Source organism: Achroia grisella, unplaced genomic scaffold (genome assembly GCF_030625045.1).
Source record: "Achroia grisella isolate CSIRO2021 unplaced genomic scaffold, CSIRO_AGI_Agris_v1 utg874, whole genome shotgun sequence".
In the NCBI taxonomy this organism is placed as follows: Eukaryota; Metazoa; Arthropoda; class Insecta; order Lepidoptera; family Pyralidae; genus Achroia; species Achroia grisella.
Window position 1 is genome coordinate 3,930,258 of NW_026713051.1, and position 13,636 is coordinate 3,943,893.

Here is a 13,636-nt window from a genome sequence, read left to right on the forward strand (position 1 = left end):
AGATCAAATGACTTGCGGTGATGATTACGACAGGAGGTTCCCCTTCTGTGTTCTAGTCGACATGGAGAACGAGGTAACGTATTCCAACTAATTATATTTTTTATGTATGATAACGGAACGAGACACTAACGGTTTACACTCTTCGTGATGAATTTAATCCCACGTTCACTGGTTCTCATTACTATCAACCCTTATCTCCATTTTTTTTTTATACTACTATAGTGGCAAACAAGCATACGGCTCATCTGATGGTAAATGGATACCGTAACCTACAGACGCTTGAGACACCAGGGGTGTTATGTGCGCGTTACTGACCCTTAAGAAACCTTAATTTGAAATGAATATGAAAACCTCGGCAGGTAGTTCATACCGTAATCTAAGTTTGCGGAGGAAAGCTCTGAAACTGTCCACCTTATAGTATGTACATATATGCAAGCATACTAAACTGTTTGGCACTTATTGCTGTTGCCAATAATAGTCTTATGAATTGCCTTTCCCGAAAAATACTAGTCTTATCAATAATAAAATATGTATGTAATATGGAGTAGTAGGTTCTGAGATTATCGCGATCTATATATGAGGTGTAAATACTAGTCATAAAATTATGGTGAGATATGACAGTGAAAATTTAGGGCACATAGACATAACACTGTAGTGCACCTGAATGGCAAAGCATGAAGTGTATCACTGAAAAATATGGTTGATTGATGGTTGCCAAGTAACGCCAGATGTACCGACAAATTGTTTGAGATTTCTGTTATGTAGAACATTATATGCTATATACTATATAGTATGTTTCAATATTTAACATTGTAACTTTAACATTTCAGGGTGAGCGATCGTCTAGCCCGTTTATGTTTGGCGGAGAACCGAGCAAGCTCGAGCGAGAGTTACGGAATGAAGCCAGCACTTCTAATAAGTAATTATATATTTAATTTATATTATGTATTAGACTTCTGAACCTTAAACGTAGTAATAAAAACCCAGGACAATTCACACAGAGCAACCTAGTCCCAAGCTAAACGGAGCTTGTATTAGGAGTACTAGACAACTGTACTACACATACATAATATAGAAAACACTCTATACGACACATGTAATCATTCTCATAAATAAATATACGAATGTATATATCGTGCAAGGAATGGAACCCGTGACTATCGGAAGTTAGGTAAAGTGCTAAACCGCTGGAATACCAAGGTTGATGGCCTTAATCATTTAATGTTATTACTGGCAGTTGGCGTTGGAAATGTATTAAAATCTATAATTTTTCGGATGTATTTGGACCGTTTAACACAAACAATCAATGTTCCTTATAATATCCTTCCTTTGATAATTCACACAGCGCTATCTATTCACAAGCTAAGCAGAGCTTGTATTGCGGTTACTAGACAACTTATATAAATACATACATACTTTTATACTAGAAAACACCCAAACCGATACAAACGAGTGCGAGGAATCGAACCCGCGACCATTAGAAGTAAAGCGATGTGCTAAATAGCTAGATCACCGAGGTCGTCAATGGATTATATGCTTGGATGATTGGATGTTATTCTAAAAAAAGCCGTGGTTGGATTCGAATTAAATATGTTACACATATAGATTAATATATAGGATACTTTTCGACTGAATTCATACGGACAGCGCCGTTTGCATCTAGACTCCGATAATACACAATACAACAACTATATCAAGTATGCTAAATATATTTCAAATCAAAAAGATTGTATGTGATATTGGTTTGGATCGTGATCTTTTACTAAAAGGAATTAAGATCACTTTTTCATTGGCAGAATATATTTCACCCTTTGTTAACCATTTTACAGAGGGGCTATAAGACGCACCAATGGCAACGGTGATGAATGGCCGTCCACCGTCCACCGGGCCAGCGAGAACGTTCGCAACGTCAATACGATACCTGAGGTGTGCAAACTTGTGTTATAAATACTAAAAAACATCTCTATAATATTAGATTACCGTAGATTTTTATTAATATTGTAAAAAGGTAATATTTGAAAGGTAAATTATTCCAAAGTAACGATTACTATGTTGTAAGAATATATACATCCAAAACACGGGTGAGACAGGTGCAGATCATCATCGTAGGAAGACAACAATTCAAATAGATTCAAATCTTGACCCGACTTAAAGCCGCAGGATAAATATAGTTTGTTTTATATGTAATGGCAAATGAGTAAACGGCACTCCTAATAGTATATGGTAACTGACGCCTATATATATGATGATAAATCTTACATTATGTGAACCTATAATATCTCACATAAGTTGCCACTCCAGAGGCCTGTATTATTTTACGGCCAGATCCCAGGTCTGAACTCCTATGAGTAGTCTTAGACTACAGGTACGTATATCATCAGCCACTTTATATGTCGCGTCGTGGTTTTGTCTATCTATACTTATCCCTATTATTATGCCGTGAATCTGGAAAGGTCAGCTGCAGTAACCATATAAATATATAACGAAAAAACAGTCCTTTCGAATCAGTTTGAAAATAATTTTCATGTATTAATCTTATCTTAATAATATTATAAACACGAAAGTTTGTGAGTATGGATGTTTGTTACTCTTTCCCGCAAAAACTACTGAACGGATTTTGATGAAACTTTATAGTAATATACCTTAGGTATGCATTAGAATAACATATAGGCTATATTTTTTATTGAAATTTATCGCAGGTGAAACCGCGCTCACAGCTAGTTTAAAATAAAGATCTCTTTTAGTATTCCAGGCGCAGTATCAGTACTAAGTATGTACTGTACATTTATTAGATCCGACATTATTGCCGGCAATTGCTGACAATAACCTTGAATCTAAGCTATGCAAAACATGCATCTTTGTATATACAAGACCCTATTACCGAGTTATTGATAATATAATCAATAACCAGAAGTATCTGCCTCGACATACTTCGTGTCGCCTTAATTATTCATTGAAATCGATCAATTTGTTCTTGAGATATTGTTCAATAAACAGTTCCATACACAATTTCTTACAAAATTCATTTTAGACCATATCATGGGTCTATTTGACAATATTAATGGATATATAAAATTAATTTTTCATACAATATTTCCTGATTAAATTTACTGTTTTATAAATAGTTATAAAAAGTGAAAAGAAGTTTATTCTTTCCTAAATTATATGGTGTAACTAACTCGGATTCATATTTATATACGAAAAATATATCTATACGACGACGCCAATTATAAACTGTTATAACGTCAGTTTTATATATAGTTTTAATAGAGGAATACAATGGAACTATATCACTAGTTTTTATTATATAATAATGATAAAGACGTCTATTGTAATAATATTTTAACCATTATTAATTACAAATTTACATTTTTATTTATTTTTAATGCCTTTATCTTTACATAGTACAAAATGAAGTTGATTCCACCTTTTGTTTGCTTCGATCTTTTAAAATACTGAAAGGATTTTAATGCAGTGTTTCGCAGTACATAGAGTGCTTCAAGAGGGTTTATATGTATAATACATGTACACCCGTACATAGCCGGGCCAGGTATCTAGTTTGTTTAAACCTTATATTACTTAAGTAGTTATATTATACTGGCGTAGTAAGTTTATTCGATATATTATAGACAAGCTGTACCCGCGACTTCGTCCTCGAAAATAGTGACCTTGACCAAATAATGAAAAAAATATTTAATGACCTAACCCAATAAAAGAAAAATGAAAAAGTTTCATCGTTTCATCTACAAAAATGACGACACTTCCATACATAACTCTTTCAACATTTTCATGGTTTGCATCCTACTTGAAAAACAGAGAACAAATAGTTGAAATCGAATACTTCAATAATAGTAAGAATATGATTGAAATGATAAGATCGGATAATAAAATGGTAAACGCATCAATTCCTCAAGGAAGTGTTATCGGCTGTATATTGTTTTTAATTTACATAAACGATCTCCCTAAAATTGTACAAGAGCCCTGTGTTCTTTTCGCGGATGATGTCTCTCAGCTTACATCGTGCCAAAGTGGTACAGACTTAGATGCCCAACTTAATTCGATTCTTGATAGAACGTCTAATTGGATGCGCGACCATAACTTAGATATTAACTATAATAAAACTAAATTAATGACCTTCCACCCACGTCAAAGAAGACCACTTGACGTTGACTTCGTGTATAACGGAATGCAATTGGAAGTGGTCAATGAATTCACGCTCCTCGGTATATCCATTGACTCACAAATAAATTGGAAATCGCATATCAAGAAAATAAAAAGTAAAGTGTCTAGGTTTGTATATGCATTTCGGGAAGTTAAAAAAACCACTAACTTGCAAACCGCTCTCACCACTTACTATGCATATGCGTACGCATGGTTGAGTTATGGGATAATAATGTGGGGAAACAGTACCGACGCACCTACTCTCTTTACCTTACAAAAGAAACTAATTAGAATACTGGTAAATATTGACAATCGTAAAAGCTGTAAACCATATTTCCAAAAACATAATATTCTTACTTTGACTTGCATTTATATTTTAGAAACCAGTAAATTCGTCCGAAAATACCCCAATTTCTATAAAACACGCGAAGAAAGGTGTGAAAAATATAATTTACGACACAGAAACAGGCTCCTTCTTCCATCCTCCACGTTAGCACTACATTCAAGTGGTCCTCTGGTGTCATCCATAAACATATATAATCACCTACCACTTTCTTTAAAAGAGATAAAAAATGATAAAATATTTATAAGAAATCTCAAGACATTATTGATTAAAAAATGTTATTATACAATTTTAGAATATAAAAATGACATATTGAATTAAATATTATACAATTTTAGTAATTAAATATATACAATCTCAAATTATTAATTATTATTACTATTTTTTTATTATTATTATATATTATAAAAAAAAAAATTATTCGTCCTCCTCTCCTCTCTTCCGCTTGCTGTGCCCAACAGGGTCCATAATTAACCTACTTTGAAATGTACCTGTCTATCTATTTACTGTAAAATTATGGAATGCAAAGCTTAAATAAATAAAATTAATAAACACCTTATGACCTTTCTATTTTTCCGGTTCAGTAGTTTTGGCGTGAAAGCGAGACAGACAGAGTTACTTTCGCTTTTATAATATTAGTAAGGATAGATACGATGAGATGTTATCGTATCATATACATAGTTTGTAGGTAACCAAGTGCATCCTTACATCTGTTACGTCATGTATCATCGTAATTAGGTCCCTGTTCGCTTTAGACCAGGAAGTTACGTGTCAGGAACGGCGTGAATATGATCGTGTGTGTGATCATATTCACCGTGTACATAGATTAACCTGCACATCACGATTATCGTCAGCCTAGAACTCCCCCTGCATCTGCGTCCTTTAGCTGTCATTAATCATTACAGAAATTATTATGCATTGGCATTAAGTTTTATTATATAATAAAATACCGAACCAATTGGATCTACCTATAATTTTTTTTAAGAAATAGTAAATGGTTATATGTAATAAGTGACCATGTATGGCGTTAGTTGCCAGCCACGAGAGTTTCAATAAATGTATATAAAAGTATATACAACACTGATAAAACATAATTAAAAATATATGTTGTGTGTTTGTTCTATCTTATCTCTGAAACGGCGGGAACGATTTTGACGGGACTTTCACTGAGACATAGCTAACGTTATAAGTTCACTTGCAGACAGCTAACCTTAATAGTAACGTATGGTACTTTTATTTCAGAAAATTAATTTAATTTAATTAGAAAAAAATCAAGCGGATTTAGTTCTTGATAACAGCTAGTATTAAATATCTTAAGACATACACATATTCTAAAAAAACTAAGTTTTTGTTCCTGGCAAATTCTTCTGAACCGATGAAACTAGTGCAAATACTTGCATAAGTGGCACTATAAGAATAAATTATTTTGATTTTGACTTTGAATATTGTACATATTAAATCATTTTTTATTAACTTACCCCTTTTTTACTACTAGACCGACATCGACGCTGATATTCAGGATAGACCAATGAGGTCAGACTCAGAAGAGCCGTCTGCATCGGGTTCCCGTCATGAATATCGCGCAGAGGCTTCACCATCGGAGGTTGCGTCGAACTCGCATGGGTCGTGTCAGATCATACACGCCCGCAATGGTAGGAGACTCGCGCAGGCGTACACGCAAACATCGCCCGAACACGGTGGGGATATTACCGTAACTACTATGACCGTGTATCGCAGGAGGGTAAGTTTGTTGATCTGAAAATTGTTTTTTTATTATCTTTTCTTTTATTCAAACCCTTGACAATTAAAACAGCACCATCTAGTATCAAGTTACACTGCAAATTGAATAAATACATGGCAAACTTATACCTGTGCTCAACAAAAATCTTCAGATTTTATATTTAATTTAAATCTTTGACAATTAAAACAGCGCCATCTAGTCCCAAGCTACATGCACATTGAAAAACAACACATGGCAAACTTAGGCTGTGTTAAAAAAAATCAGCATACCAATTTGAAGAGGAAACTACACATCCTATGTGGTTGTATCCGAAACGTAAATGTAAACGAAATATCTCCTTTAGAGAGTATACACTCGTATCTTGAGGAGATCCATTGCTCCTAACAATATCCTTCATTTCTTGTTCCGGACGGATCTAGGTAGGTAACTTAGAAAAATGGGGAGCACAATAGATCTATACAGGTTGCAGTGCTATAGGTTGTTGCACCTCACAATAGCCTGCGACCATTAATAAAAAAAAATAGTCTCAAGCTAAAAGCTAAACGGAGCTTAATTTTTTTTGTCAATACATAAAAAAAACCCAACCGATAGAAACAATCATACTTATGAATATTTGTACCATGTGAGGAATCGATCCCTCAACCATCGGCAGTAAAGCTATGTGATAAATCACTACACCACCGAACCTGTCAACTGCAATGGGAGATAATGAACCCACGTGATGGTAAACGGTAACCGTCGTCTGTATGTATGAAAGCATAATAAACATCATATTATTATGTGACACCCACTCATGCGTTTCCATTCCTGAGAACTAAGAGTCATGTTTCTTAACCTAATCTGGACTCTACAAACGAAACACAGCATTGAAGAAAGCTTGCCTGTTGAAAGAGGACAGTCAGATGCCTTACACAGACGACTTTTTAAACTGTACCTCTGGTAACTGCAGCATGAATTGCATACAAATTGTCGGCCTTCTTGATGGCAAGTGGTAACTGTCATCTATATAACCGAAAACTACCACAAACATCATAGTCCTGGTACATATCGTCTTCGTGTCCTGGTTGTTTTTTATATACTACGTCATATCAGTCCGATAAATCATTCTTTGACCGAAACACATCTAACGAATCAAGCTGCTTGACGGTAATTGGTAGAACAGAGGTACTCGAAGGTATGGATTTATATAAATTCTACTTCGTATACGAAGCTACATATATGTAGCTAGGAAATGGTGCGCTGTATGTAATGAATTATATAATACTAGCTGTGCCCGCGGTTTCACCCGCGTAAAATTTCAATACATAAATTTTAATAAAAAATATAGCCTGTGTTATTCTGATGCGTAAGCTATATTATTGTACAGTTTCATCAAAATCCGTCCAGTAGTTTTTGCGTGAAAGAGTAACAAACATCCATACTTACAAGTTTTCGTATTTGTAATGTTATTAAGATAAATAACATGACAGTCTCGGTGTGGTGGTCTAGCGGTTTAGCACACTGTTTTATTGCTGATGGTCGCGGATTTGATTACAAATTTTTCTATTCATGAGTATGATTGTGTCGGTATGGGTAGGCATGTCTATGTATACTGTGTATGTATTTAAACAAAAATATTTAAGTAAAATTGTCAGTAATCTAGTACCCAAAATACAAGGTCTACTTAACTTGAGTCTAGTTTGCGCCGTGTGAATTGTTCAGGATTATTTTAATTATTATAATAGATAAGGATGAATAGAGGACAACATATTGCGTCAACTTTTTATAATAACGTAAAGGTTAGGCGATACTTACATTGTCATTATTGGAAGTGTCTCAGTTCGTAAAGAAGGAGTACTTTGTCTTAAATTAATTTATTAATTGCACATACAATTCTTAGAAAGAATAGAGATCGAGTCACCCTGGTTCCAACGAACATATGGCTTTATCAGTGGTATCAAGTTCTCAGAATTAGTCTTTATTTAATATAAAATTATATTATACTCGTTTATTTAATAAGGTAACCATTAGCTGAGAAATATTGTTTTAAGTAAATGGCTCAGGAAACACTTGGAATCATCCCCTAGGAAACAGGTAGTTGTTATAGATAAATATGTAGCTAGGAAATGGTGAGTTGTCTGTGATTAAGTATATAATATGTATAACATCCTCGGTGGTCTGGTAGTTTAACATGGCGCCGTACTTCCGATGGTCGCGGGTTCGATTCCTTGCACACAAACATTTGTATTCATGAGTATTGTTTGAAACGATCTGGTTGTTTTCTATATATAATATTATTATATATGTATTTACAAATAATGTATCTTTTTATTTACTTCAGTAGTTTAGTACCCATAACGGTTCCAGTGGGAGTTAGCTGGGTTCGATGCCCGCTACAAACATTTTTACTCTTTAGTATTGTTTATATCGGTCTGGCTGTTTTCTATGTATATTATGCATGTATTTAGACATAATGTATAGAATATATGTATCTACTTTAGTAGTTTAGTACCCATAACGCCAATTCTGTTGGGTTCGATTCCTCGCACGGTACAAACATTTTTACTCTTTAGTGTTATTTATATCGGTCCTGCTGTTTATATATATATATTATACATGTATTTACACATAATGTATATATGTATTTACTCCAATAATTTAGTAGGTATAACACAAGCTCTGCGGGTTCGATTCCTCGCACAGTACTAACATTTGTACACATTAGTATTGTTAGTATCGGTCCTACTGTTTATATATATATTATACATATATTTACACATAATGTATCTATCATATGTATTTACTTCAGTAGTTTAGTATCCATAACACCAGTTCTGCTGGGTTCGATTCCTCGCCCGGTACAAACATTTTTACTTTTATTATTGTTTGTATCGGCCTGCCTGTTTTCTATGTATATGTTTTATACATGTATTTACACATAATGTATATATGTATTTACTTCAGTAGTTTAATACGTATAAAACAAGATCTGCTGGGTTCGATTCCTTGCACGGTACATAATTTTTATTCATTAGTATTGTTTGTATCGGTCTGGCTGTTTTCTATGTATATTATGTATCTATTTACACATAATGTATATAGCATATGTATTTACTTCAGTAGTTTAGTACCTATAACACCAGTTCTGCTGGGTTCGATTCCTCGCATGGTACAAACAGTTTTACTCTTTAGTATTGTTTCTATCGGTTTGCCTGTTTTCTATGTATATAATATTTGTATTTAAAAATACTGTATCTATGTATTTACTTCAGTAGTTTAATACGTATATAACAAGCTTAGCTGGAGTCGATTCCTCGCCCGGTACAAACATTTTTACTTTTTTAGTATTTTTTATGTCGATCTGGCTGTTTTATATGTATATTATATATGTATTTACACATAATGTATCTATCATATGTATTTACTTCAGTAGTTTAGTACGTATAAAACAACATCTGCAGGGTTCGATTCCTTGCATGGTACAAAAATATGTACTCATTAGTCATTTTAGTCATTAGTATTATTTGTATCGGTCCTGCTGTTTATATATATATTATACATGTATTTACACATAATGTATCTATGTATTTACGTCAGTAGTATAGTACCCATAACACAAGCCCTGCTGGGTTCGATTCCTCGCACGGTACATAAATTTTTATTCATTAGTATTGTTTGTATCGGACTGCCTGTTTTCTATGTATATTATGTATGTATTTATAAATAATGTATCTATGTATTTACTTCAGTAGTATAGTACCCATAACACAAGCCCTGCTGTGTTCGATTCCTCGCCCGGTACAAACAATTTTACTTTTTTAGTATTTTTTATGTCGATCTGGCTGTTTTCTATGTATATTATATATGTATTTACACATAATGTATATAGCATATGTATTTACTTCAGTAGTTTAGTACCCATAACACAAGCCCTGCTGTGTTCGATTCCTCGCCCGGTACATACATTTGTATTCATTAGTATAGTTTCTATCGTTCTGGCTATTTTATATGTATATATAAATATGTATTGTATTTATAAATATAATTTATTTATATATTTACTTTAGAATTTAATTTATTTACTATTAAAAACAACAAAGATATACAATTAAAATTATGTTACTGCGTGTTAAAAAGCAGGATGTGCTGAAAAGAAGCAGTAGTTTAACATATTTGTTTTACATACAGCATGGTCGCCGAGGGTCTAGAAACAAGCATGGCCAGCGGGTGACCATTCGATCAGGGTCGTCCAGAAGTTCTACACCATCGTCGTCGATGGCCGGGATTCCGATTTTGCCGTCTGCGCCTCTTCAGCTCGCCCAAAGTCCGGCCCAGGCGGAATGTCTTCGTGCCATATTTTCAGCTTTATTGTGGCATGAAGGTTTGTATGAAAGATCTATTTATATATTATTATATATTAGATAAATCTCATTTTAAACCCTAATTACACGTTCATTTTTTTAACAATGTACAATCATAATAAATATTTCTGATTCTCCTTGTTTAATTCGTCCTTTTTCGCTCTATCATCATCATTATTATTACATAGTATAATACACAGTCGCTGTCGCTGTCTGTCCCTAGGTATGCTTATGTCTTTTAAACTATGCAACGGATTTTGAAGCGGTTTTTTAATGGATAGAGTGATTCAAGACGAAGAGTTTATATATATATATATATATATATATATATATAATAATACCCGTACGAAGCCGAAGCCGGTGCGAGAACCTAGTTAGAAGTTAAGAATAAAAGAATTAATATAAATATTTGAAGTAATAATTGAAACATTGTAGGGGTGGTGCACGACGCGATCGCTTGCGCTGCTTACCTTAAGTTCCACCCGCAACTGCCAAAACAAGGAACCCGCGTGGTCACACGTGGTATGGAAGGAATCTCGGCACGTCTGCAGCGACACTCCGTCGAAGTTACCAACGCTGGTAAGTTCGGGCTTTTGAAAGTTTAAACATGGTTATGATATATAATTCATAATAGTCTGGACAATCCACACAGCGCCATCTAGTCCCAAGCTAAGTAGAACTTGTGTTATGGGTACTAGACGACAGCCTGACGTGATCTGACTATAGATATTATATTTTTTAATTAAATTATACAGCTATCGCTAATAACAAGTCATATACAGAACTACACTTACTTATTATTAGACAATTGCTATTTAACGTATATATAATATATGCCTTTCTTAATTTATTTTCCTTTTCATTTTAAATACTTCTTTACCTTTTTTTTTATTATATACTAGTCGTCTATTTGTTGACAACCACAGCAATCTATCAGCTAAGGCAGTTTATCTCGCGGCCTTGATTCTGAAGTTCGTGATTTTTATTTCTTGCATATATATTTGCCTTTATGATTATGATTATTGGTCTAGATGTATGTATATTGTACAAAAGTATTAAAATTTTGGTATCAATTGTCCAGTACTCATTACACGAGCAATGCTTAGCTTGGAAATAGATCTTTCTGATTTTGTTCAAGTTTCTTATCGTTGTTGTTTTTGTTCTCTTTGAGTATTTAATAGAATTAGTGCTAATTGATGGTTTGTATTCACACACTTAAACTTAAAAATGTAAAGTAATAATCAAATTATTTAAAAGAGCAACACGCAAGTTTCTTGCTCGTTCTTCTTGTGATGAGACAGCTTTCCGAACGAGCGGTAGATTAAAAAAAAATGTAATGACTATTCAAAAGTGCTTCAATGTAAGTTTATTTGAATAAATGATTTTCTATTCTATTCTCAGGACAATACCTGCGCCTAAACGATGAGGCTCTTGAGACGCTAACACGTGCGGGCATAGAAGCGTGCGCCAGCCGCTCCCGCAAGTCGGATATGGATACGACTATAAGCGAAGATGATGCAGATGAGCCTCAGCCCAGCACTAGCAGTTGGTTTCTCTTTCTGTTATTTAATTTCAGATAATGGAATGGTGCACCCGCCTACACTAACAGTTTATGTCAGCGGGGCACCAGTGAAGGATAAGATGAGCATGAGACAAATGTCCATTGTGACAAATTCACCAAGAATTTATCACGATAGTTTCTAGGGGAAACCGCGTGGAGGTCAACTTGACATGATACATCGCTAGCAATAGGATCATCAGTCCACATTAATAACAATCTCCTTTCCCCCCTGTGTAACTGAGTTACAGAACCTTTTTTTGATATACTCGTAGTAACCACGTCTTCATACCAATGATGTATCGGTCTAACTATTTATGTATATGTATTTAATGGATGATAATGAAATGATGGACCCGCCTGCGCTGATGGTAGCTAGCGGGGCACTAGTGGAAAATAAGCATGAGGTGTGATCAGTTAGCACTTCATGGCAAACAGACTAGGAATTTATCACGATGATGGAGTGGTATCAGAGTGGAGACATGGTTAATTGCTACATGTATATGATATATGTACATTGATATAAGATGCGGCGACAAAAAGGAAGTACAAATACATAGGGTTTAAAGACAGAAAATTGAATTTATACCCTATACTAAGTAAGTAATAGCCGATTAGTTTTATAAATAGAGGCCTGTACCTGGAGACTAATTGATTGTTATAATGATGATCGAATGACTCGAAGAAACTACTGTGTTATATTTCCTTAAATATTGACCGACCACGGTCTAGTACGTATGGCAAAACATAATGTATATGGCAAACAAGCTGACGCATGACGTCCTAACTGAGAGGCAATCGGCATCGATGGATATCCTTAATTAATCACGACATCACATTATCGTGTGACGCTCCTGTTACCATATGTTGCCATTCCTGAAGACTAAGATCTCGTGCTCTACCCTGTATTGCCATTGCCTTGTCACAGGCTTCATCTTAAACCAAACTATATAGTATTAAGTAAACTGATGGTAGACTATGGATAACCTTCAGTTCACTAACACTGTATGCATTATTATAGTGATGTTTGTTGGTATTGATTTCAGTGATATCAATGTATGTTATGTATGTATTGAGTATTTGAGTATTCCTTTCACTGCCCTAGTACCCACAGTTCTGACTCAGATGATTTCTACTGAGAAGAGTTTTTTTTAATTATAATGGGATACAACGTCTCTAGTGAGGGACAATCATGGCTTATAGGATATCATTTAAAAATACTAAAGTCATTACTCCGTTATGTGATGATATATCATAGTATTTATAATTGCCATTCCGATTGAGTAAGGAGCCGTGTCTCTGTAAATACTCCGTTCAAACCGAAAGATACTTGCTTTGTGGCTGAAATAAGTGAGACCATGCGGACAATGTTGTACAAAGGCATTATTTGATTTTTTTTATACCATAATATTGGAAAGAAAAACCATACGCCCATCTGATGGTAAATGCATAACGTAGCCTGTGCATCCCTGAAACATTTAGTGATGTAAATA

At 34.3% G+C, this 13,636-nt stretch overlaps 1 protein-coding gene across 1 annotated transcript in view; it reads left to right on the forward strand.

Moving 5' to 3' along the window:
* The window catches only part of LOC131853083 (E3 ubiquitin-protein ligase MYCBP2), a 134,464-nt gene that overhangs the window by 99,054 nt on the left and 21,774 nt on the right, over positions 1-13,636 (forward strand). Inside the window, exons 41-47 of the mRNA XM_059203893.1 lie at positions 3-73; positions 831-919; positions 1,830-1,926; positions 6,000-6,245; positions 10,413-10,605; positions 11,021-11,164; positions 11,987-12,130. Of these exons, the coding sequence (XP_059059876.1) occupies positions 3-73; positions 831-919; positions 1,830-1,926; positions 6,000-6,245; positions 10,413-10,605; positions 11,021-11,164; positions 11,987-12,130 (984 nt within the window). The remainder of the gene's footprint in view (positions 1-2; positions 74-830; positions 920-1,829; positions 1,927-5,999; positions 6,246-10,412; positions 10,606-11,020; positions 11,165-11,986; positions 12,131-13,636) is intronic.